This window comes from Meriones unguiculatus, chromosome 10 (genome assembly GCF_030254825.1).
Source record: "Meriones unguiculatus strain TT.TT164.6M chromosome 10, Bangor_MerUng_6.1, whole genome shotgun sequence".
Taxonomy (NCBI): Eukaryota; Metazoa; Chordata; class Mammalia; order Rodentia; family Muridae; genus Meriones; species Meriones unguiculatus.
The window spans coordinates 41,159,827-41,184,853 of NC_083358.1; the positions used below are offsets into that span (position 1 = coordinate 41,159,827).

At 46.3% G+C, this 25,027-nt stretch overlaps 1 protein-coding gene across 1 annotated transcript in view; it reads left to right on the forward strand.

Annotated features, from left to right (window-relative positions):
• Abcc12 (ATP binding cassette subfamily C member 12) overlaps window positions 1-22,094 on the forward strand; it is a 59,910-nt gene extending 37,816 nt beyond the window's left edge. The window contains exons 20-29 of the mRNA XM_021656888.2: window positions 481-707; window positions 2,810-2,947; window positions 8,508-8,694; window positions 13,316-13,405; window positions 16,134-16,323; window positions 16,752-16,911; window positions 18,045-18,123; window positions 19,036-19,149; window positions 21,074-21,238; window positions 21,359-22,094. Coding sequence (XP_021512563.1) covers window positions 481-707; window positions 2,810-2,947; window positions 8,508-8,694; window positions 13,316-13,405; window positions 16,134-16,323; window positions 16,752-16,911; window positions 18,045-18,123; window positions 19,036-19,149; window positions 21,074-21,238; window positions 21,359-21,445 — 1,437 coding nt within the window. The 3' untranslated portion in view covers window positions 21,446-22,094. The remainder of the gene's footprint in view (window positions 1-480; window positions 708-2,809; window positions 2,948-8,507; window positions 8,695-13,315; window positions 13,406-16,133; window positions 16,324-16,751; window positions 16,912-18,044; window positions 18,124-19,035; window positions 19,150-21,073; window positions 21,239-21,358) is intronic.
• Window positions 22,095-25,027: the final 2,933 nt, after the last annotated feature.

The window sequence follows — 25,027 nt, forward strand, 5'->3', positions numbered from 1 at the left end:
ACTTGTTGAGGTACAGTATAGGAAGGCCAGTTTCAGAAAGCAGTAGGGATACATCATGGGCCCTTAGGCGGGAAGGATGGTGGGGAAGATACATATCTTGACTCTGAGAGCCCCAGCTAGCAACAGCCTGGAGAGGAGCCCTTGCTTTCCATCACTTTGTGGAGTAGACAGACAAATAGACTTGACATTTTATTTCTCTGGGGCCCCAAATCCCTTCCTCCTCTGAGAGGGCCAGGCTTCTCTGTCCCAGGAGGCCCCTGAGATTTGGAGAGGAAGCCCCGTGTGTTACCAGGATCTCTCCCACATCCGCTCATGGTGGTGGTCTAAGAATGGGGAGCACCACCCTCGTTTCCCGAGGAGCTCCTGACCTGCTGGCCCGTACTTTGGAAAAATGGGTCCAGCCCCCTGCTCTCACGTTCCTGCCCTGCGAGAAGTCCTCCGAACACTCACCGACTCTGTTCACTCTGCTCCTACCCTCAGATCGTCAGGAGCCCAATGAGCTTCTTTGACACAACTCCCACAGGCCGGCTGATGAACCGTTTTTCTAAAGACATGGACGAGCTGGACGTGAGGCTGCCGTTCCACGCCGAGAACTTTCTGCAGCAGTTTTTTATGGTGGTGTTTATTCTGGTGATTATGGCTGCAGTGTTTCCTGTGGTCCTTCTGGTTCTGGCCGGCCTGGCTATAATCTTCCTCATTCTTTTACGGTAGGATCATACACAACTTGAAAGGGGGAGATTCCTAAACCTCACCCCCACACACACACACACAGAGTGGGGGTGGGGAGAGAATGTGAATGAATATGTGTACCAGCTGGAAGGCAGGTGATGCTGAGCTCCTGTTTTCTTCTCTGATGGGAGAATCCTAGATTTTTGGCACTTGTTACACACCAGGTGCTATGGTAAGAGCCTCATATACGTCTGGCTTTTTGGTCCTAGAGCAATGCGAGGAGGCGGGTAAATTATTATTTGGTTCAGGAAACTCACAAGTGGGGGTGGGGTGGGGGGGAGGTTGCCATCTGTCTGCCTGTTCATTCCTAACCACTGGGCTCTGAGAAGTCCCTTCTCCAGTCACTTTGATTTTGAGAAACAGTGTTTGCTGCAGCTGAAGACTGCTGTGTACAGAGAGGTGTGGAAGGGAATTGTACACACCCCTCATGAGGGACACCAGAAGCTGTACGCTTCCATCTCCCATGGGACAAGAGTAACCCTGCTTTGCCATGGGGGTGAGGGCCAGCAGGATTTCTCATCAGCCACTGTGGGTAGTACTGAGAGGGAACAAAGAGCTGTAACTTAGAATGGTTTGGGCCAGAATTCCTGCTTTGCCGGGAAGCTAGTTTGGAGAATCTTGAAATGCTGCAAATCTGTTCCTTCTCCCCCAAAGATCTTAGTCACTAAAATGTATGCCGTGTCTGTGTCAGAGGAGCAGGTGAGGTGAGGCAATTAAGTCCTCGACAATGAAAGATAGAATTAAACAGTAAGCAAACTTGATAGATTTAGAGTTTTGGTTAAGGGCTGATGAGGGACAGACATGAGTAGCCACACAGTGAGGGTGGGAAAGGGGTGGGCTTGGGTGCGTTTACAAGGCAGTGTCATCAGGGTTTCACAAGGGGGAGACTTTTGGGTGTCATGGAGATTGGTGCAACCAAGGGCAAGCTAAGATGGGACACTGGTGGAGGAGGAGGGTGGCCTGGGGGAGGAGGTGTTGGAGCAGTCAAGGCTGCAGTTTCGGGTTCAGACTCAAACACCAAGTCTGAGGCAGTGACAATGGCAAAGGTATGAGGGGTCAACTGTGGCTGGAGACTGGCATGGGCACCCGACAGGAGCAGGTGTGATCGTGGGAATTGGAAGCAGGATTCTGCAGAGCCAGGCTTTTCACTGAACTACCCTTGGTACCACTGAGAAAAGCACACATTTCCGCCCTCTAGGGTTTATTGTGCTGAGGGGTCAGAAATGCTTTCTGAAAGTCCGTCACAAAGATGAGGCATGCGTGGGTGTCAGAACTTGGAGTGGACCACTTTGCACTTCTATTCGTTTGTTATACCTTTGTTTGGCTGTCTGCTGCTGTCTTCTCTATTGCTATTGACTTAGTAAAAGCTTAAAAGAAATCTGCCTGACATACCCAATCCTTTGCTGTGAAGACGGGAGAGACCAAAGAGCAAATCTGACCTAATTATCTTGTACTTTTACAATGAATTTGCTGAGCCTTCCTCATTCTGTGGCTTCATTTTAGTTGAGAGTCAGGAGGCACGCTTGACTCCCTCGGGATAGCCAGCAAGCTTGCATGCGCAAGGGCCTAGGTCTCCTATCATCAGGGCTCTCGGAGCCTCCTTGTAAGGTGCAAGACAGTACTATGAGAGTACGTTTTTGAACTCAGTTCCCGAGGCTATCACTGTACAAAATTACCTCTGAAGGATTGCACCCTGGCAACTAGATGAGATCCCTCTCTCTCTGACTGGTCATCGAGAGCTTGTTGACTTGTGTTCAGAGGCTGCACTGTGTGAAATCCGGGTCTTCAGAGACTGGAACTGCAGTCTGCGCTGTGTGCCGTTCGTGTCATTCTTGCTACGGGAAGCATGCAGGTCTAAAGGCAAATGAAGTAACGTGTGCTCAGACTTCTCAGCAGCCCATCCCCCACCCGGCCAGACAGGACATCCCGGAGAGGAGTAATAGGCTCCTCTCTTCCAGTTCGAATGCTAACTTTGACTTAACTGCCATGGGGAAGGCCTGGGTTGGATTGCCTGTGCAGAGGGAGAGTTCTCTGAGACTAGACTTTGTGACCGTCTTGGACCCTCTCGTTCTCCCCACAGCATTTTTCACCGAGGAGTCCAGGAGCTCAAGCAGGTGGAGAACATCAGCCGGTCCCCGTGGTTCTCTCACATCACCTCCTCCATGCAGGGTCTGGGTGTCATCCACGCCTACAACAAGAAGGATGATTGCATCAGCAAGTGAGTCGATAGGCCCCTGCCCCAGGGGCTTCCCACCTCGTGCCCCAGCCCGGATGGGAGGTCCTGGGGTTCTTTGACACTGAGAGGGGAAATGCTGGAGACAGGTAAAGGGCTGGCAGAACTGGGAGCTCATTTCCAGTGTTAGGGTCCCAAAAGATACATGACTCTGTGTGAGGCGGGGAGAGAGAGGAGAGGAGGAAGCTGGGGGGGACAGAGGCATGTATGTGCCATGCTGGGGGTGAGCGCAGGGCCTTGGGCCATGCTGGACAAGCACTTCCCTATTGAGCTATACCTCCAGCTCAGTATGACTTTGTTTTATTTCTTGCTTAAATGTGCTCAACTTAGGAAAACAGCGAAAAGCACAAAGTATATCAAATCACTCCTGGGCCTCAAATCGCAGTCTTGCTTGTATTTCATGTACACACTCTATGTATAATCATAAATTGAAAAATCTAAAAACTGAAAAGCTCCACAAGCCCAAACCTTTTTAATACTGTTGCTGTACTTCAGAGGGGAAAACCTCACGCTTGACCTGCTGTGAAGGATGGTAGCCAAGACACAGGCACAGTAAAAATATGCATGAAAATTATCTGCAGACACCTGTCCTGGCGGCACAAGTCTGTGGTTCCAGCCTCTAAGGAGGCTGAGGCAGGAGGATCCAACCTTGGCTACAGAATTCAAAATCAGCCTGTACATTTTGGTGAGACCCTACTGAGACTTGGTGTCTCACAGAGTTAAGGAAAAGACCTGCACCAGAGTTAAGGTGCAGCTCAGTGTGGCCCAGCCTGTGCAAGGCCCTGCTTTGAATCCCCAGCTCTGCAAGATAAAAGAAAGCAAACAAATGAGTAACCTGCAGGCTGGCTGCCACGAGTGAGGTATAGAAGAAGCACGAGGCAGTTCTGTGGGCAGAGTTGTTCTTCATTGCCAAGCTATCCCATTATGCATATTCAAACATTTTAGAATTTTAAAAAATCCTGTTGGAGCTGGAGAGACAGCTCTAGAGCACTGGCTTCTCTTTTAAAAGGACCCAGTTTTGATTCTGATTCTCAGCACAAGGTAGCTCACAACCATCAGCAACCACGTTTCCAGAGGTCCCTTCTGGCCTCCGCAGACCCAGGGCATGCATGTGGCGCCGGGCATAAAATCAGGCAAAATGCCCGTACATGTAAAACAGCCAAGTTTAATTAATTAATTTAGATTAAAAAATCACATTTAGAAATATTTCTGGTGTCCTAAGCATCGCAGACAGGATACTTCTATTTCCTCTTTTTTTTTTTTAATTTTTCAACCCAAAAGGTTTTCTTTTTAAAAGTTATTTTGAATATGAGTTTCATGGAATTGAATGTTCTTTTACAATAAACTCACTTTTATTAAAAATAGTAGTTTATTAATTCTTTGAGACTTTATACAGTGTGTTTTTATCATATTCAATCCTCCATCTCCAGCTCCTCCCATATCCATCTCCCCTTTCTACCATTCCAGGTTTGAGTTTCCTTTTCCATTTTTTTTTAAGCTCACGAAGGTCAGCTTAGGTTGTTCAGCTAGTCTGAGGAGTGGGGCCTGTCTCTGAGTGCAGTTGCCCTCCCAGAGGTCACCTCACTTATAAAATCCAACTCTTTCTCTCCCAGCAGCTAGCAAATGCCAGCGGCTTCTCGGTTAGTGATGAGAGTTCATGCCCACCTTCCCTCTGCCCCGTGCTGGGATTTTGTTTGGCTTGAGCTTGTGCAGGCTGTGCGCACGATGCCACAACCACTGTGAGGTCATAGGTGCAACGGCCCTGTGTGTCTGGAAGGGGCATTCTTTGATGCTATCTGTCACCCTTAGCTCTTAAAGTCTGTCTACACTCCCTTCCACGCAGACCACTGAGTCTTGTGTGGAGGGTGTGATAAGCACACCCCATGTCAGGCTGAGCACCCCACAGTCCCGTATTCTCTGCCAGTTGAGGGTCTCTGCGCTAACTCCCATCCTCTGCAATGAGGAGCTTCCCTGATGAGAGCCGAGACACATCCTGACCTATGGGCATAAGGAATTACTCCTACACACATGTCTGACTACTTGAAAATCAAATCTACATGTGCAGCCTCGGCCAGTCTGTGACTTGCAGTCACACATCCCCCTCTCCAAGCTCATAAAAGCCTGAGTTTGTTTCTTGGTTTTTGTGTGTGGACAGGCCAGTTTCCTTATCAAAACTTGAAGACCAGATTAGTGGAGTCATGCAACTTCAGACTTCTAATATACCATAACAAATATGCAAGTTACAACTTTCGAGTGAGACAGTGGACTAGAAGCTGCCCCTGCTATGTGACCCCATGAAAAGGAAGGGTCAGACCTAGAACAAGGGTTCTCTATTAACAACAGCAAAGAAAGAGAAGGACTCCAGAAATCCAGGAAGGTGGTGACAGCATGCCTGGAGAGTGTGAAAAAAAAAAAAAAAAAAAGGACGGGTGACTCACAAAATACAAGCCACTACTGCACAGCTCTCCCAGAGCTTCCTAGGGTGCAGGGGAAAAAGGCTCCCCTAACATCGTTACTGAGGCCCTAGCCCTCAAAAGTTGGCTGTTGAATTAGGGGGATGGACACAGGGGAGGCCAATGAGGGACAGAAATGAATTATAACAATATGTATCATCTTCACAGATGCCACGGTGAAATGTACTATGTTTTTGCTAACCTAAAAAATAAAAATATATGAAGATCTGCAAATGAAATCAGAAGCAATGTCCAAACTAGTAGGTATGCAAATGTCACCATAGAAACAGAAGAAAAAAGTTAAAGGCTGGCACTGTGACGCCACAGGTTGGAATTCTTCCACTGATGACTTTGATGACAGAAAAATAGGTGAAAGGCCAGGGTGAAACTTTGAAAAGTTTCCTAGCAAAAATAATGAGCAAGCAGATAAAGACACTCTGGGACTTGGAGAGGACAGTTACAAGAGAAAAAGAGAAATTGCTTGAGAAAAATCAGCAATATGGGTGAAAAGGTTACTAATATGGAAGGAAAATTCATCAAGAAAACAAAATTAGAAACCAAACAATCAGTGAACCAAATAAAAACACTGCTGAAAGGATTGCCAACAGACTTGATGAGGCAGGAAAAGGGCATGACAGATGGAGGGAAAGGGTAAGGAAATCCTATACTTAAGATCAATAAGGAAAGAAACAGTGAATGAGCATGACCACAGCACCCAAGAACTCCAGGATGCTATTTAAAAAAAGATCAAACTTAGGAGGAAAGCACTGAGATAAAACTAAGGGAATAATACATTCAGCGAAATCATAGCAGAAAATCCACCCAACCCTAGATCTAGAAAGAAATAGACATCTGAACTCAAGATAAATTAAAAAGCCCTGAAAGATATGACCACAGAAAGACTTCTGTGTGACATTATAGGATGTCAAATACACAAAGCAAAGAAATAGCATTACAACTTGTAAGAGGAAAATGCCAACTTACCCACAAAGGCCTAAACATCAGAAAAACGCTAGATCCTTTGTCAGCAACCCTAGCTGGGAAAGCATGGAATGATATATTTCAACCCTCCAACTAACATCGCTGTCTTTCAAAACTAATGTGTCAGGACCAACACAGGCCAAGGTAGTTCATGACAGACAAGCCAACACTAAAGAAGACACTTAAAAGAATATTATATGCAAAGGAAGAGGAAAGCTAGTCTTAGCCATAACAGCACAAGAAAAAAAAATTCAGCCGGGCACTGGTGGCTCAGACCTTTAATCCCAGCACTTGAGAGGCAGAGGCACGGTGATCTCTGAGTTTGAGGCTAGCATGGTCTACAGAGCAAGTTTCAGGTCAGCCAGGGCCATACAGAGAAACCCTTTCTCACCCCGTCCCTCTACACACACACACACACACACACACACACACACACACACACACACTCACAAATCTTGAGACACATAGATGAATTAATCCCAATACTAGTTAGTAGAAACAATCCAAATATCTAGAAAACAGCTCCCCCCATTATAGGAACTGGTAAACATTTCTTAATAATATAATCCTCAATATAAACAGCCTCAACTCATCAATTAAAATATTCAGACTGTTGGACTGGACTTTAAAAACTTAGATCCAATTGGGCACAGTGGCACAGGCTGTTATCCTGTATTTGGGAGGTAGGAGGAGGATCAGAAGTTCAAGGTCGCCCTTAGTTAGCCTTTGCTGCTTGAGACCCCATCTTACAACAAGAAACAAAATCACACCCCATCCCCAAGAAAATTGGATTCAGCTCTCTGTTGTCACCACACTGTTACAGACACCCAGAGGCTGAAGGTCAAGGGATGGAAACCAATCTATTAAGTGAATGGAAGCAGAAACAAAGCTGGCATCGTTATTCTCTTATCTGATGAAGAAGGCTTCAAGTGAAAATTAGTCACAAAAGATGAAGCCGGGGCCACATACGAACAAAATGAGTTGTCTGTCAAAAGGACATGGCAATTATAAGAGACAGGTTTGCAGTTGGGAAGCACTCTTTTTTCTTTTAAGCACCTGCTTCTTTTCTGAAGCTCCCACAGCTAGGGAAAGCACCAGAAACAAACATCCCCAGAAGACGGCCCACACCAGCCACTCTCTCCTTCCTGCTGCTCCTTCCTGCTGACTCAGCTCCTTTCAAAGATGCAGGGTGAAGACCCCAACACAGCCCAGTGCCATGAAGCTCCGCCTGACAGTGCTGATTCCTGTGCACCTGGGGAGCACTCTCGTGTATTTCTTGGCCATGGTGGCCTCTTTGCCTCCCGCCACACAGGCAGCTGGAGTGTCACTTTCTCTCTGTACCTTCAGCTCTAAACAGCAGGGACCCTAAACAGAATGCACACTGCTTATGTTTGGGCACGAGTGGGAATGGGTGCCTACGGGCTGGCTCTCGTCTTAGACCCCCTGGCTATGCTACCTTTCTGTCATTCTGCCCCGTGCAATGCCCTGGGACCCAGGGGACATGCAATTGGGGCACAACCTGAAGAGATCTCCCCACTCCACCCCCAGCTTTTTAAGTAGTGATTTGGTTGGTTGGTTGGTTGGTTGATTTTGAGATGGGAATCTTGCCATGTAGCCCAGGCTAGCCTTGAACTTGTGATCCTTCTACCTTATCCTCCCAAGCATTGGGATCACAAGTGTGTGCCACTATGCCAGGATCAAACAATGATCTTGATCTTGGTGAGGGTAGGCGGGGGAGGGAGGACAGCAGGGGAACACCCTCCCTTCCTACTCTACCATCACCACCATTGGCTACCCCTGTCATTAATATCAAAGGAGCCATTTATAGATTCCTCAAGGCCGGTAGATCCTGTGAAGCTCGAGAGTGAGGCTTTCAGCAGTTTGACTCTTAGCTGTGGACTCTGAGAGAGACAGAAAGCCCATGTAACGCCCTTGTCGCCTGCCACATGAAATGTCTTAGAATGTGTGTAAATCAAAGACGCCTCTGGTGGCAGCTAGAGCATGGATATACAGTCACCTTGTAAGAAGGCGTGGCCTTGGTTCTGTTAGGAGCCCAGTGTCCCGTCAATGAAAGCAGAATCTGAGCTCTTCCTCCTATTTTCCAACTTCAGGTTTAAGATACTAAACGATGAAAACTCCAGCCACCTCCTGTACTTCAACTGCGCCCTTAGGTGGTTTGCTCTCAGAATGGACGTCCTCATGAACATCGTCACCTTTGTTGTGGCCTTGTTGGTGACCCTGAGTTTTTCTTCAATCAGTGCTTCATCCAAAGGCCTGTCATTGTCTTACATCATCCAGGTAACTGCTGGTGCATGGGGGGTGAGCTTGGCCTATGGTATATTAGAAGGGATACTTTCTGAGCAATGCAACAGGAAACTCAAAAAAAAAAAAAAAAGTAGAGCTTAACCAAACACATCGTTGACATTGGGAGCAGTTGTGTGGGCCTCAGGCGCAGCTGGATCTTGGCCTCCTGGTTTTGTCTCTTTCTGTGACGCCTCCCTCATAGTTGTGCAGTGGGTGACAAATGATCTCTGAGATCTATAGCAAGAGGAAAGTGAAGAACATTTCTTCCCTTTACTACCCAACAAAAGCCCAAGCTCTATTCTTACTCGACTGACTTAGGCATCCAAGAGTGAGTTTGTGGTTTGGTACAAACGGAATGATTGATTTGGGCCAAGGTGTCGGGTCCATCTGTCTCACCCCCGAATCACACAGCTCCTTCGCAGTGAGACTAGGAGAGGCAAGTTCAGCTTCTGGCAGTGATCAGGAATGGCCTCTTGGCTGCTTGGGTGCTTTTCTCTTTTAATACTAATACAAGAGAGGTAAGCACACAGCATTCCCCATCCTTCAAGCACTATGATGATTCCCTCCAAGGCTCTCAACAACATTGTGATGTTTTTGTAAGTATCACTTTGAAGATGAGAAACAAACAAACAAACCAACAAACAAACTGAGGTCCAGAAAGACACACCTGCCCTGCGTGGGCCATGGTTTAAGCTAAATTTGGTCCCTGAATCTTGTCCCTGGGATGTACTTCCCAGTGTCCTGTCTGGAACCTTCCTCCATTGAGCCACTGCAATCTGTGCTCTGGAATTTCAGGACGGATTGTTTTTGAATGTGGATCTTTTAAATACTCTGTTCAATATGGTAGGCTTGCGGTCTTACTTACTTTAAGCGTGAGAGCTTCCTGCCTCAGGCTCCCAGTGCTGGGATCTCAGGCATGCTGCACCATGCTCCTCCGTGTCTCACAGCGCCAGACTCTGCGTCCTTTCAGATGAAAGTTAAATCTCTTCCCAACGCAGAAAACGTTCACCCTCCCTTGTTTTAGATTTATTTATTGTTATGTCTCATGTATGGCTGTTTTGCCTGCATGTATGTTTGCAATCCTCATGTATTCGAGTACCTGCAAAGGCCAGTAGAGGGCACTGGATCTCCAGATAGCAGATGGTTGTGAGGCAGGATGCAGGTGCTGGGAATCAAACCCCAGTCCTTTGGAAGAGCAGTCAGGGCTCTTAACTACTGAGCCATCTCGTTAGCCTTAGTGTTCTGTTGTTTCCTGATTTGGACAGCTTCCTTCTGCTTTGTTTTATGGGAATTTCCCTCAGCTTTGTGATCTAGCCATTCTTTTGAATTTAGAGCATGGCAACCATGTATTCATGTTTCAAGTTTCCGAGTGCTCTCATTCCTTCCGTCTTTAAAAAACTCATTTTTTAAGTGGCAGAAATGCATTCTCATTTTTCCTAAGGATATTCACACTAATTACCCCTCCTCCACCATCAACTTTTCTTGTTTATCTCTCTCTCTCCTGTTTTTGGTTTGTTTATTTATCTCTCACTCATTTGTATTTAAGGACCTGGAGAATGGTTTGGCTTTTCAAGGTATGGCTTCATGCCTCCCCTCCTGGGATATTTTCTGCAGGTGCTGGGGGGTGGGTTTTTTGTTTGTTTGTTTGGTTGGTTGGTTGGTTGGTTTTTTTTAAATACACTTGCTTCCCTTTCCCAAAGCAGCTAAGGAGTGGGGCCGTAAGTACTGAACACCAGAACCTAAGGTGTTTGGTTTGGTTTTCCCCTAGAGTGATATTCTTAGAGCCCCATGTGTTAATCCTTGGGTTGTTGACTCACTTTACGGAAGGAGGTGTGTGTAATACACACATGCTCTTGTGTGTGCACTTAGCGGAGAAGTGTATACTGCTGTATACTTGGGAGGAAGATGCGGAGAGGCATAGATGGGTCCAGACAAGAGCAGTTGTTTCTAGACAAGCCACCAACCAGCCTGCCTCTCACAGTGAAGAGTGGCTCTCTTCTCATACTGGGAGGCGTTGGCTTCCGTCTCAGTGGAGGCTCTCATCTGATGCTCCCTGGTAGATATGTGTGGTTTTCATGCCTTGGGATCTCTCCCACCTCCTGGATGTTGAAGGTCTTCTTTCTGAAAACACCTCTGGTATCATTCTAATAGTGTGTTTGGATGGAGGCTATAGACTGTATAAACTGAGGACATGACTGTTCTATGGCATAGTTAAGGGGAAGGTTTTTATTGCAGATATGAGAGACATGAGCTGGGGGAAGTTTAGAAAAGGGGAGGAGGTGGGAGGGCTAGAACGCTAGGATGGACTTTGAAATGTGCAGCCAGGTGCCTGGGATCCTAAGGGAGCCTAGAGGCCCACCTGGGCTGTGGTATGTGAATAAGCACCACAGAGAGCCAAGGGTCCCTGCTGCTAGAGGTAGATGTGGAACCAGCTCTGCAAGTTCCCGAGGAATGCTGGCTTTTATCTAGCCACCAGAAAGCCTCCAACAGTCCAGGCTGAGCTCATTTCTGCATGCTTAGACTACCCTTTGGAGTCTGGGGAGTGGGAGTTTCCTTTGGACCTAATGGCGACATCCTCGGTGCTCTGAGGTGGGAAAATGCACCTTCCTTGGGTACCCAGTTTTCCCCACTGGTAGTGGATGTCTTCACTGTTTCCTCTTACATATCAAGCAGATGAAACTGGTCTAAGTAAAACAGCTTGCCCTAACTAAGGACATGCTTTTGGGCAATATTATCAGCCTTCCAGGAGACAGTTGCCAAACACCCCTGAGGGCCAGCAACGACTTTTCATGCACTGAGGTATAAGAGTACCCCCCGCCCCAATCCACACACACCAGAGGGAAGCAACACCACGGGGCAGAAGATGAGTGCTAAGTGGCATCACACGGTGCAATGCATCACCTGCGCTTGCCCATGTGCAAATTCTAGACCTGGGTGAAGCTGCTAGGCTTTCAGGAGCCGATGCTCTTTGTATTTAGCAGAATGTTTCTGTGCCCTTCTTGGGCTCAGTGCACATTCTCATTCTGAGCAGCTGGCACAAGGCGGGGGATCTGCTGGTTGCTGTAGTTTTGCAGCCAGCCAACTGGGTGCATTCTATCCACCGGGCCTTAGGTTCTAGCACACAGCTCAAATGAGATTTTGCTCTTGAGGGAGGTGATGTGAGCAAAAATCACCTAGTGGAGGCCCTTTGCTTCAAAAGAAATGGGAGGCCCTGGGCCTGTGTTAAGCAGGGAAGTTGGTGAGGGCCTGCTGAGAAGAGTTCTCTAAGGTCCTGGATGGCCTCCTCACCCATTTTATCCCCCACCCCCCAACTTCCTGCCCCACTTCTGTGAAAGCCTGGTCACTTACCGGAACTCTCTTAGGTTCTGTGCAAGTACAAAGCAACTGTAGACTTGGGTACCAGCAGGGGTGGTGCCGAGTATTATGGATTCCATTTTCTGAGCCACCAGGGGACGACTGTGACGATCCCAGGCTCCTGTCCTGGCTTGGCACACCTGTATCAGCTCTCAGAAGTCCCCGTCTAGACTGGTCTCAGTGGCTTACAGTGCTACACTCTCAGGAGCCACCTCAGCAGCCTTCTCTCCCCTTATTTCTTCCACCTGCTCTCTCATTTCTTTGGCTAACAGGCTGCAGTCATTTGCTCAGCCACTGCAACAAATCACATGTGCCTGGTGGCTTAAGACAAGATGAATTTACCCCCTCGCGGTGTCGGAGGCCCAGAGCCTATACAGTGCTTATTTTCAAGGCCTCTTCTCTCCTTAGGCTCCAGGGAATTTTGTTCCATCTCCAGACGTTGCTGGCATTTCCTGGCTTGGGACAGCGCTCCTCTAACTCCTGCTTCTGTCTTCCTTTCCCCATCTCTTCTGGATCTTTCCCTTGTGTTTTGTCAGGGCACTTGTTACTGGTCTTAGGACCAGGTAGGAAAGGGTGTTTAAACCCAGCTGCAAAAGTCCCTTCCCAAATGGGCCAACATTCTTGGGTTCAAGAGATTTTGGATACAGACATATGGTTTGCAGTCAGGGAGAAGGCATTCTGCAACCTACCTGGAACGCTACTTCCCCTCAGATTTTGGAGTTAGATTCTTGGGGGATCCTGGCCTGAGGTGGGTTCCCTTGGCAAACCATCTCCGTTGATCTGGATCCATTTCCTACATCTGGTTGGTAATGGTGTTGGTAATGGTCCTCTAGTTTCTGCTGGAGGCTTTTGGTTGCTTTGCCGTCCCAGATGTGGTTGAGTTAAGAAGTGGGAGTGGGGTGCAGGACCAGGTGGCAGCCAGGAGCCAACCCCTCTAGCAGTTTGGCGCTCGGAAGAATATCCTCTCTATGGCAGTTGGGACTGGCTCACAGGAGTGATCAAGGTGGTGGGATGATTCTCACCATCTGGAGTGAGAGGGAAAATGTAAATACCATTTGTTTCTAAATACAAAGGAAGTGTTTAAATGCAAAACATCCCAACAGGAAATGTGGCCTTCTGTGTGCCTGGCTGGGACTGCAAGCCTCTTTTGCGGTTGTCTGAGCCCAGTAGTAATTTGAAGTGGCAGATGCCCAAAAGGGGAAACAGCAGGGGCCAAGGGAGGAAAGGAGATTCTCAGTAGCTACCTGTTTCTTCCCAACAGCTCAGTGGACTGCTTCAAGTGTGTGTGCGAACGGGGACAGAGACCCAAGCCAAGTTCACCTCCGCAGAGCTGCTGAAGGAGTACATTTCGGTAAGGAAGGAGTAAATGGGGCAGGGAGGGAGGCAGCAGGTTTTCATTTTTTTCTTTAAGAATTTATCCAAATTTTAAGTGTGTGTGTCTGTGTGCCTGTGTGTGCCTATGGAGGCCAGATGTGTTGGGAGCTGGAGTTTTGGGTGTGAGTCACCCAGTGTAGGTGCTGGGAATCAAACACTGGTCCTCTGGAAGAGCAAGAAGGAGGACTCTGGGCAAGATGCTCAATCCTCATTCAGAAAGGCAAAGAGGATGGATAACGGAAGAGGGAGAAAACAGGGAACAGGACAGGAGCCTACCACAGAGGGCCTGCAGGGTATCAAAGCAGATGCTGAGACTCATAGCCAGGGAATCTTATGAAAGAAGGGAGAGACAGAAAATACCTGGAGGGGACAAAATCTGGGCCCAGGGGTCTTTTCTGAGACTGATACTCTAACCAAGGACCATTCATGGAGATAACCTAGAACTCCTGTACAGATGTAGCCCGAGGCAGCTCAGTGTCCAAATGGGTTCCCTAGTAATGGGAACAGGGGCTGTCTCTGACATGAACTCAGTGGCTGGCTCATTGATCACCTCCCCTTGGGTGGGGAGTGCAGCCTTACCAGGCCACAGAGGAAGACAGTGCAGCCAGTCCTGATGAGAGCTGATAGATTAGGATCGGATGGAAGGGGAAGAGGACCTCCCTATCAATGGACTGGGGGAGGGACATGGGTGGAGAGGAGGGAGGGAGGGTAGGATTGGGAGGGAAAAGGGAGGGAGCTGCAGGTGGGATGCAAGGTGAATAAAGTAATTAATAAAAATAAAATTGAAAAAATAAAAAAGTAAGGTAAAAAACTAAAATAAAACACTGAGCTATCTCTCCTATTTTGCCCCTTTCCTCCTCTTTCAATATGTGAACGGGATCCTTTTACTAACTGCAACCTGATCTGTCCCCTATCCTGTTAAAAACCTGTGTTAACAATCCAATCCAAAATTCGGTGGCTTGCTTCAGTTTCTGAAAATTAATATTTGATTAAAGTTATAAATAGCAAAAGAAGATCAGTTCACCTCTTCTTTGAAAGCTTTTTGGTGCAATGTAGAAATGCAACTGTTTTGAAAATAGAAGTCTCCCTAAACACACTGGTCGCTTTTGTGGCCTTTTGGGTAGTGTTTGGTCCCACTCACAAGCTTAATTCAACACTCTAAAACATTTCAGAATTTGGCATATTCAGTTTCCCTTTTAAAATGACCCCATGATCAGCTTTAACACACAGATCTTCCGGGTGTGTTTAAGTCCAATTGAGCCTGTGAATCCCCATGAGCACTTGAAATCCCTATAACAAATCCATATATAAGCAGAAAAAATTTTGACTTAAAAAATCACATTTAAACTAATTATTCAAGTGTACATTTCAAATTAGAATCTCAAGCCCAAATTTGTAAATACTAAAAATATTTGGAGCATAAAATAAGCAGATTCCTTAACCTAAAAAACACTGCTAGTGTAATACTGTCTCTTTTTAAATATCTTTATTTTTAATTCCAAATCTTCTAGGGGTTTAAAATAGGCTCTAAGAAGGCGAATGCTCTCTTAGCTAATTGAGGTCACTTATGGACTAGAGACTTGGGCAGGCTGGTCACCCTGATGGAGCACTGGGGACTCTTCATTGCTGTGAGAGCCATCATAACCCGAAATGAAGGGCTGGTCTCCGAATGGAGCTGGCTTTGTATGCATTAGATTGTGAGGTGTTAGGGATGCTTATGAAGAAAAGCTCAAATATTATTTATTTATTTATTTGTGCCGAGGTCTAAAGACCATTGAACTTGGCATTCTGCATTCTGTGTCATCTTCCTGTTCCTAGCACCATGATGACTTCTGTAGACACTGAAATTAGATTGAGTTCTGCTCACCTCAAGGTTCACCCTGGGCTTGTCCCACAGCTTCAGGGTCATTGTCCCGATCCTAGCCCAGGCCCACAAGGCCAGTGTGAGCTGTCTCTCGCTCCTGCCCTGAAGTCACCCGTCCTTCCCTCATTAAGCTCCGGTCCTATATGACTTTTCTTTTTCTTCCTGGAGTCACTCAAGCTTGTTCTGGCCACCAGGCCTTTGCAGTGTCTGTCTCCCCTGTCAGGTTCTAGAAAAAGCCCTTGTAGCTGTCATCCTTTTGGATGTCCAGGCCTCGGTTCTAGTGTCTCATCCTCAGAGATGCTTCTTCAGCCCTCAGATAGTTTGATTCTGCTTGCTGCCACAGGCCATATAAGTCACTTTGTGTTTTATTACAATACCTTTGTTTGTTTGTTTGCTTTTTGAGACAGGGCTTCTCTGTATAGCCTTAGCTGTCCTGGAACTCACTCTGCAGATCAGGCTGGCCTCAAATTCAGAGATCTGCCTGCCTCTGCCTCCCAAGTGCTGGGATGAAAGGTGGGCACCACCACACCCAGCCTACAATACTCTTCTTTTTACCTAATGTACCCCCATTGGAGCATGACATGCTGTTTTTGCAGGGAGTATCTCATGTAGCCCACTCTGTCCTGGAACTCTCTATCCTCGTGCATCAGCTTCCTGAATGTTATAATTACAGGTTCATAGCACCACACTGGGCAGAACGTGAATTCCTTGGGTTCAGGATTATGGTGCCCCTTCACCACCACAGGTGTCAGTATTGAATAACAGCTGTGGAACGAGTGAAGTTAAAAGTCAGTGGAAACCAGTGGCTATTGGGTTGGTCAATAGCTATTCTGCTTTTCAGAGCTGTGTTCCTGAACACACGCACCCCTTCAAAGTGGGGACCTGTCCCAAAGACTGGCCGAGCCGTGGGGAGATAACTTTCAAGGACTATCAGATGAGATACAGAGACAACACCCCTCTTGTTCTCGATGGGCTGAACTTGAACATCCAGAGCGGGCAGACCGTTGGGATTGTGGGAAGAACAGGTTCTGGTGAGCACAAACTCTGGGTCTGTTTCTTTGGGGTGGTTTGAATTGGTGCTGCATGTGCTAGCTGAGCCCTATGGAGAAATGTACACGAGGGCTGGCTTGTTGTTTTCTCTCAGATCTCTTTACTGTAAATGAGGGTTTCGGGTTGAACGGGTGCGGGGAGTTGGAAGCAAACATACAGTAGTTCTTTGAATTAATTAGATGAGAATAATTCTGGAGAAACGAGGCCCAGAAGATGACTTATGTGCTAAAGGCCTCTGCAGGGGGCCGCAGGTTAATGGTATCAGGGCAGCCTGGTCCCCCAGAGTGAGGGATGCCTGCCTTGCAAAGCCATCTACATGGAGCCAGTTTCATTGCATTAAAGATTCCCTTAATTAAGTGCTTAGACATGATGGAAGTCAAATTCATTGTCCTGTTCTTATTGTCCCCAGGAAAATCATCACTGGGCATGGCCCTGTTCCGTCTGGTGGAACCTGCCTCTGGTACCATCTTCATTGACGAGGTGGATATTTGCACTGTGGGTCTGGAAGACCTCCGCACCAAGCTCACCATGATCCCCCAGGATCCTGTCCTGTTTGTAGGTACAGTAAGGTAGCTGTTTTCAATCATCCTGCATACCTGTTTGGAGATGGTGAAATTGGGCCAACCAGCGGCTGAGAAATGGCTGGGCTTGGCTGTTCTTGGCAGCCTGAGCTCAGGGAACTGGCCTGCAGAGGCACTTAGCAGTCCTGCTGGTGTCTGGTTTTCAGTCAAGGCTTTGGAAGGAGTTGGGGAATAGTGTCTTGAGTCCTGCTGGCATTTCAGAAACAATATTATTAAAATATTATATCATTATCAATATTCTATTATCATTAATATCGTTACATTGTTAACATCAACATCTAATTAGTAGTGATATTAATAGTTTTAATAACGTTAGCAGTACTATTATTAGTGGTTTTATTATGCACAGAGTAAGCAGATACCACAGTAGTCCTAAACAGCCCTGTTTTATGCTTGTGTTCGGTGTTACATCAGGCTTAGCAATGGCTACTCTAAAAAGTGCCCCAGAGTGCACAGTGGACTACGTGGTTCCCTGGCCTGAGCGTGCAGCAGGCTTTTAGCAATTGCGTCGCTGCATTCCCGCTACAGGATAGAAGCTGCTTGTGTATAGGAAGATCAAGGTTGTAGCTTACACAGGTTCTTGCTCTGATGTATAAGCACAGGGGCATCCGAGTGTCTCAGCTGGTCCAGGGAAAGGGGACTGGATGAAGCAGGGAGACTGTGTCCACTTAGAGCTGATCATGAGTGATGCAATGTGTACCCCCAAACACCAGATTCCCATTCCTCTGAGGCAGAAAGGGATGCTGGGCCAAGTTTCTTTCCTTTGTCCTTTCTTTGCCAAGGACTTGTAGAGGGTCCCACATGATTGATGCAATGTAGTCTGGTGTTCTTGTGTTTGTCTCCTGGTGGGGTTTCTCACTCCTGCCTGTCTCCAAGGTCTCTGCTCTACCACAGCATTGTGGGTCCTTGGTCTTGGGCCCTGAACAGGCTCCTCCCATCCCACCTCTTCTTGTCCCCCAACATGCTATGGGGGAGAGAATGTGTCCCTCCCTTTTACAGCTTCTAGAGGCCACTGTGGGCCTTCCTGACATCCCATCTCCTTGCTGGCCTTCTCATCTTCTCTGAGCTCTCCGTTGTATCCTCCTTGAGAATCCAGCTTGCTTTCCTCTGGTTCATTGCAGGTTCAATTTGGATCCCTTGGGGAGTCACACCGATGAGATGCTCTGGCATGTTTTGGAGAGAACATTCATGAGAGACACAGTAGGTCTCTGGGGCTGCCTGGCATGAGTCTGTTCCAACACCACTGCCCCGGACACCTGTCCCTGGGGCCAGTACACGGCCATGTTTATTTGCAGAATCGACATACATCAATGAAGTTCAATCCTTCCTTGCTCCTGGTTATCAAAAAACAGCCACAGTATTATTTGTTAGAACTCCAGCTGGTCCAGTCAACAGACCTGCAAGCATCATGTCTCTTGGTCCTCTATACGGCCCTTGAAGGCTGGTGCTCTTATCCTTCATTTTCAAGGTGACAAAATTAAAGCTCAGAGAAGTAACGTGTCCATCCCAGTGAGTAGCAGGATGGAGACTTAAACCCAGGCCCATCTGGGTCCAGAGTGAGGGAGGGCCTGATCACTTGGCCTGTGGCCTCACTGGCTTTATCAGAAAGAATGAGCTGCAGCATGACAAAGGTGTAGCTTGTTCTGGGGTTGCAAGGGTGGCTGGTTTGAGTTGTCCAGGACATGGCTGCAGCCCCCTGTTGAGGTCAGTCGCCCCAGGGTGCCAAGGCACACATCTCCCAGAGCCACTTTGGTTTGTTGTTATAGTCTCAGCCCTCTGGAAAGCTCTCCCATCCCATCTCTGCTTTATCCATGAAAGTTGCAACCCCGAAGGCCATTTCCGTTTGCTTAAGTGTTCTCTAGAAGTGCATGCATGATTTGTCCTTTATGGTGACTCACGCTGGCTTTACGTTATTAACATCTCCCTCGCCCTGGTCCTCCCCGATGCCTATTTGCAGTATTGAAATGATTGCTGCTTTTTTTTTTTTAAACTTTCTTTACCATTGTAAAATAAAGCAAGCTGATGAATGCAAGAGGAGGGGCAATCAATAAGACGATACAGTACAATTTTATAGATCATCAGCATAAATGTGTCATTTTCTGTGTTTGATAGATAATGAAACTCCCAGAGAAATTACAGGCAGAAGTCACAGAAAATGGGGAAAACTTCTCAGTAGGGGAACGCCAGCTGCTTTGTATGGCCCGAGCACTTCTCCGTAATTCAAAAGTAAGGAAACAGCATGGAAAATGGATTGGTCAAATTTTGGATATTCCCTGTGGCGCCACTCAATCCAGGAGGCAGAGACACAAGTTTTTGTCTTTCAGAAAAGACAGAGCAATGCAGTAATTTAAAAACCGATCTCTTTCTCTTAAAACAAAGTTGTGAGGGGTAAAAATTGAAAAATAATAGCCATTTTCAGGAGCAGCGCCTTCCTTATCTGGTCTTCTCCTTGGGAGGCCTTGCTTATGTATTCTCTCCACTCCTAGGAGGCTTGAGTTTGGAAAATATGCTTTCAACATTTTCCCTTTGTCCCTGAATAATTCTGGGTCCTCAGGCATAGAACCTAGGACACCCAAGAAAGCCATCAGAATGCTAGTTTATATGATTTGGAAGTTTTATATATACTTTCCCAAGTGACTTAACAAGCATTACTAACTGATTCTGAGGGAGAAAATGCTAGTTTTTAAAAATTTCTCTCTCTCTCTCCCTTCCTACCTTTCTTTGTTCCTTTTTCTCTCTTTTTTCCTTCTTTCTTTCCCTCCTCCTTCGTTCCTTCCTTCTTTCCTCCTTTCCTCTCACCCTCCCTCCTTGCCTCCCTCTGTCCCTTCCTCCCCCCGCTCCCTCTCTTCCTTTCTTCCTTCCTTTCAAAACAAATTCCATTTTCTGGGGGCTGGAGAGAGGGCTCAGTGGTTAAGAGTGTTGGCTGCTCTTGCAAAGGACCTGGATTAGATTCCTAGTACTCGTATCCTGTTGCTCACAACAGCCTATAACTCCAGGGGATCCCATACCTCCTTCTGGACTCTGCCCATACATATATGTATGTGATGTATATACCCACACATAGACACATACATGTACACATAACAATTAAGAATAAGAAAGAAATCCTATTAGCTGAGTACTTATTGTGGTGAATCCACAGTGTGTGATTTTAAGAAGCGTCCACAAAACTATTAGCCGAGTGTTTATCATAGTAAATCCACTGTGAGTGTTTTTAAAACGTGTCCACAGAAGGAAAGAGGAACCATTTAATGCCCAGTAGCACTATTCACTTTGAAGTAGCTATGTGGTTTTGTGTTTTGTGTGACTAACAAGACATGAACCCTTCACATATGAGAAAATTAGGTAACTTGGCAAGGTTAAGTATAGCTAGCATCTGAGGTTAAACCTTCAAGTTGTTAAATCTAAACAGCACTTTGGCAAGCAGAATGATGTTCCTCTCAACTCCAAAATGGTATCCTTGTCATGTACCCCAAACTTGTATGCTCCCCCATGTGGCAAAAGGGATCTTGCAGCTACAAGGACATTAAAGATCTTGAAATATGAGTTTATTTTGGATCTGGCGGGTCTAGTGTCTAGGTTATTCCCATGTGTCTTTTTAAGAAGCAAGCAGGAGAGCCAGAGAGAGACAGCCAGAGATGTGATAGCAGGAAAGGGCTTGGGCTGAGGAATTCAGGAATTCATCTTTTCCTACAGATGCTGGAAAAGGCAAAAGGAATGTAGCCCTCGGGTCTTGCTTGCAGATTCCCAGGTTCTGGAAATATAAGATGTAAATTTTTGTGGCTATAAGTCTCTAAGGTGATGGTACCTTATTCCCTTAGCTGTAGCGAAAGAAAACAAGTGCTGTTGCCATGCCCACATTGGCTCATACTGTGTGCATACTGTGTGCATACTGTGTGCATACTGTGTACTATCGAAAGCCCTTGTGATATTTCTTCCTTCCCAGGCAATGTTTGAACAAACTGCTTTAGGAGAGGAGAAAAATATAGTCTTATTCCTCTAGCAGATCCCTCGTAGCTTTTTTATTTTATTTTTGGTACCTTTTCAAGATGGGTGTTTATTTTATTGTGTTTCCATTCTCCTCATCTGTTAGGCTATATATTTCCCTCTTTGCACAGCTTTGGCTTTTACAGCACTTCTTCCTTAACAGATCATTCTCCTTGATGAAGCTACTGCCTCCATGGACTCTAAGACGGACACCCTTGTTCAGAGCACCATAAAAGATGCCTTCAAAAGCTGCACAGTGTTGACCATCGCCCATCGCCTAAACACGGTTCTCAACTGTGACCTTGTCCTGGTCATGGAAAATGGGAAGGTGCAGGAAGTTCTGGTTGGCGTAACCTCTTCAAAGGCTTCCCCCATTAGGGCCATGTGGTGTGTACATTATTATTATTGTTATTTTTTCTGAAAATTTCAGTTCTTCTCTGATTTTCAGGTGATTGAGTTTGACAAGCCTGAAGTCCTTGCTGAGAAGCCTGACTCTGCATTTGCGATGTTACTAGCTGCAGAAGTTGGACTGTAACGCCCCCGAGGTTGATTGGAGAGGAGGCAATGGATGAGTGGAAGTAGAAGCCTGAAGGCAGTGTCCTGCAGCCCTGGCCACAGCCCCTCCCACCCACTGAGCTGGGTGAGCTGGGGCTGAAATGTGTTCCTTGCTCTTCTGGGTACCTCGGTCACCTCCCTTGGCAGACTCAGGGCTAGTTCTGGATGGTGAAGAGTGTAGACAAAGCCTGGTGGGTTGAGAGCTGCCTTTCACCTCTGAAAACCCCAAGGATCCCTCATGTGTCCCCACCAATACTACATAATGCCTGAGAATGGGAACATTCTAGCTTTCAGTCAAAAACCAGTCAAAGCAAACAAGATGGGAAAATGCTCAAGGCTGGAAGTGACAGGATTCCTCACTTTTGTTACCAGACAAAGAGAGAGAAGGGTTTTCTTTCTGCTTAGCTTCATTTCAATTTTAGCTGACGATGTGATAAGCAGTAACCGCACAGATCTACAGCATGGAAGACTGATGATAGTGTTTGGCATGAGATTTTATTTCCAAAGAAATCATATTGTATGTTACAGTTGATCTATTAAAAGACCCAGAAAGCAAAACACTGGGGTTTCTGAATAAATGACATTTTTATATCTTCTTTATCAGTCATTAAAATGCGATAAGAAACTAAATGACCCTGAAATGTTGTCTTGCAATTATTTTACTGACAATGTCTCTCTTTGAACTATTCCTTCTCATGGACCCCCACTGCCCTCTCCTTTGGCTTAGTAATGAATCTATACAGTTGTTCACCATCCTCAAGGTTTTCTATGAGGATCATAAGAAAGACCTACTCAATAGTCCCAGCAGGAGTGCTGCTGGTTTCACAGTGGCACTTGCCACTCGTTGGGATTGAAGGCCCCTTTTTATTTCTGGTGAGGATGACAGCTTCTTCTGATGTTTGCATGAGGTCCCCTGCACCTTCTCTCTAGCTCCAGGCCACATCTTACGTAACAGCAGGTATCGCTGTGGTGACTAAAGCTCCTTTGGTGCTGGCTCACACACTACCCTGTTTCTTGAAAACATGGAGAAAGGTGGTACCTGACACTTAGGAACACTGAGGACACACTTATGGTAGGCCGGTTTTAGCTGCCTTCTAAATTTGGTAGAAGATTAATCTGGGAATCTTCATCAGACAAACTGATGGTTCTTACTGGTTGTCAATTTGACAGGACAGGACCTAGGCTATCTAGGGGCTAAAACTTGGAGGATGTCTGTGAGGGGGTTTCTACGTTAGGTTAACCAAGGTGGGAAGACTCTAGATGTGGATGGCAACATTTCATGGGCTGGGGGCTGGGCTGACTAAGAAGGGGAGAGGTAGCTGCCACCAGCATTCATCTCTCTGCTTCCTGACTGTGGACATACCATGACCAGCTGCCTCACACTCCTGCTGCCGTGCCTTCCTACCATGATGAACTACACCCTTAAACTATAAGTCAAAAGTAAATCCTTGATTCTTTGAGTTGCTTTGACAAGCATTTTGTTCACGACAATGAGAAAAGGAACTAAGAGAGAATTAGAAGCAAGAAGTATTACTGTTGCAATGATAGGCCTGACCATGTCATTTATAGGTCTTTGGGCCTGGTTTATGGGGGAATGTGGGAGAGTTTGGGATCTGGGGTGAGGGAAACCCTAGAATTCTGTAAGCAGAGTTTAATGGGAGTTTGGAAGACCAGAATGCCAACAGAAATGAGGACAGCAGAAGCCCAGCTTATGAAAGTTCAGAGGAGAACTGGGCTAGAGGTCATTCATGTGTTTTTGGAAAAACATGTAGCTGCATTCTGCTTGTGCCTTGAGAACTCAAGTGAGGCTGGACTTGGATTTGTTTAGTGGAAGGAAGTTTAAGAAAGTATAGCATTCAGGCTGGCATGGTTGCTACTTATTGCTCTGATCCATGTCTACAGTAAGAAAGAGCAACAAAAAATGGAGCAGAAAGACATGAAAAATATGCAGGTTGGCAGGGAAAGGAGTGAGTTCAAAGTTAGAGACAGGGCAGCCGAGAAAGCAGCTGCAACTATTAAAGAAATGGCACTAGTAAAGAGAAACCTATGCTCTGCATAGAGACACTAAAGAATAAAAGAAGAAAATATGCCCGAGGACAAGGTCCAGCCATCAAAAGTTCTACCTTGTAAAAACAAAATTCATTTGAAAGGAGAGACAATGAATTGAAAATGATGTTGAAGGGGCTCCCTGCTTAAAAAAAAAAAAAAAAAAGAAAGAAAAAAGAAAAAGAAAAAAAACTGCCTAGGGAAATGTTTCTCTAGGATCAACACCCAGAGGCCACTGAAGCTGAGGCTCAAAGGGGCCAGGCTGTATCGGGAGCTGGCAGTGGAAGCTGGCAATGCTGTTCACCTCGTACGGTTTTTCATCATTGATGGACATCAGGGAAGAAATGTAAGGGAGAACATGGCTTATGGACCTGTCCTCTGTCTCACTTTCTGTAGCTTTCTTATATAGCCCAGGCCATCTGCTTAGGGAAGGTGCTGCCCAAGAGGGTTGGGCCCTTCCATATCAATCATCAAGATACTTCCTCACAGACCCAGCCTCTAGCCAGTATGACCAAGGCAATTCTATAACCAAGGCATTCCATCCAGCTCTGAGTTGTATCAAGTTGACGATAAAAATGAACCAGGACAACCACTGTGTATTTATTGAAGCTATGTATCATGGGTTTTCTGTTGTTGTTGTTTGTTTTATAGGAGCTCAGTGTTAAGAGATTGCCTCAAATCTCTGAAGAAATGGACTTTGAACTTTTAAACATAGTTACAACTGTTAAAATTATGGGGACTTTTGAAGTTGGAATGGATACATTCTTCATAATGAAATGACTGTGAGGCTATAGGGACCAGGGATCAAAGGAGTATCACATTGACAGGACAGATTTGTGATGGCTGATATCATCAGCTTGGGAGGATAGAGATCCATCTAGGAGGCAAACCTCTGGGTATGACAGTGGAGGAGTTTCTATACTGAGCTCATTGAGATGGGAAGACCCTGAATGTAGGTGATGCCAACCCATGGCTTGGGATCCTGGACTGAAAATAGGATGGAAATGCTCTCTGAGCTATAGTTTATTATCTCTCTGCTTTCTGGCTTCTCTAACTCTTGCTTTCTGTTCCCATGTGTTCTCCACCCTAATGTACCATATCCCTTCCTAAGTTACTTCTTGTCAAGGTATTTTGATCACAATGAGAAAAGCAACCAATACCCAATCCAACAGCCAGTGTGGTAAAGGCTGTGCTGGTAGGGTTTACCTCCAACCAGCCATTCTGCATCCTGTGTCTGGATAGGCCCCAGGCTAGACTAGAGGGGAAACCAGTGCAATTGGCCCCAAGTGAAGGTCTTGGTCTAGTGTGTTAAAGCCCTTGCCCAGGCATTTCCACTGAATCCTGCCATCAGTGGTTGGGGTCCCTCAAAAAGATGTGGCTGAAAAAGATACAAGTGAGGTGATTCCTTTCATGGGCAGCTTTATGGCAACTGTGGCCCTTTTGTGAAGGGGTACTTACAAAATCAAATTTATAGCCACAGGGCTCTGGACAGATTGCATAACATCTTGACTGACAA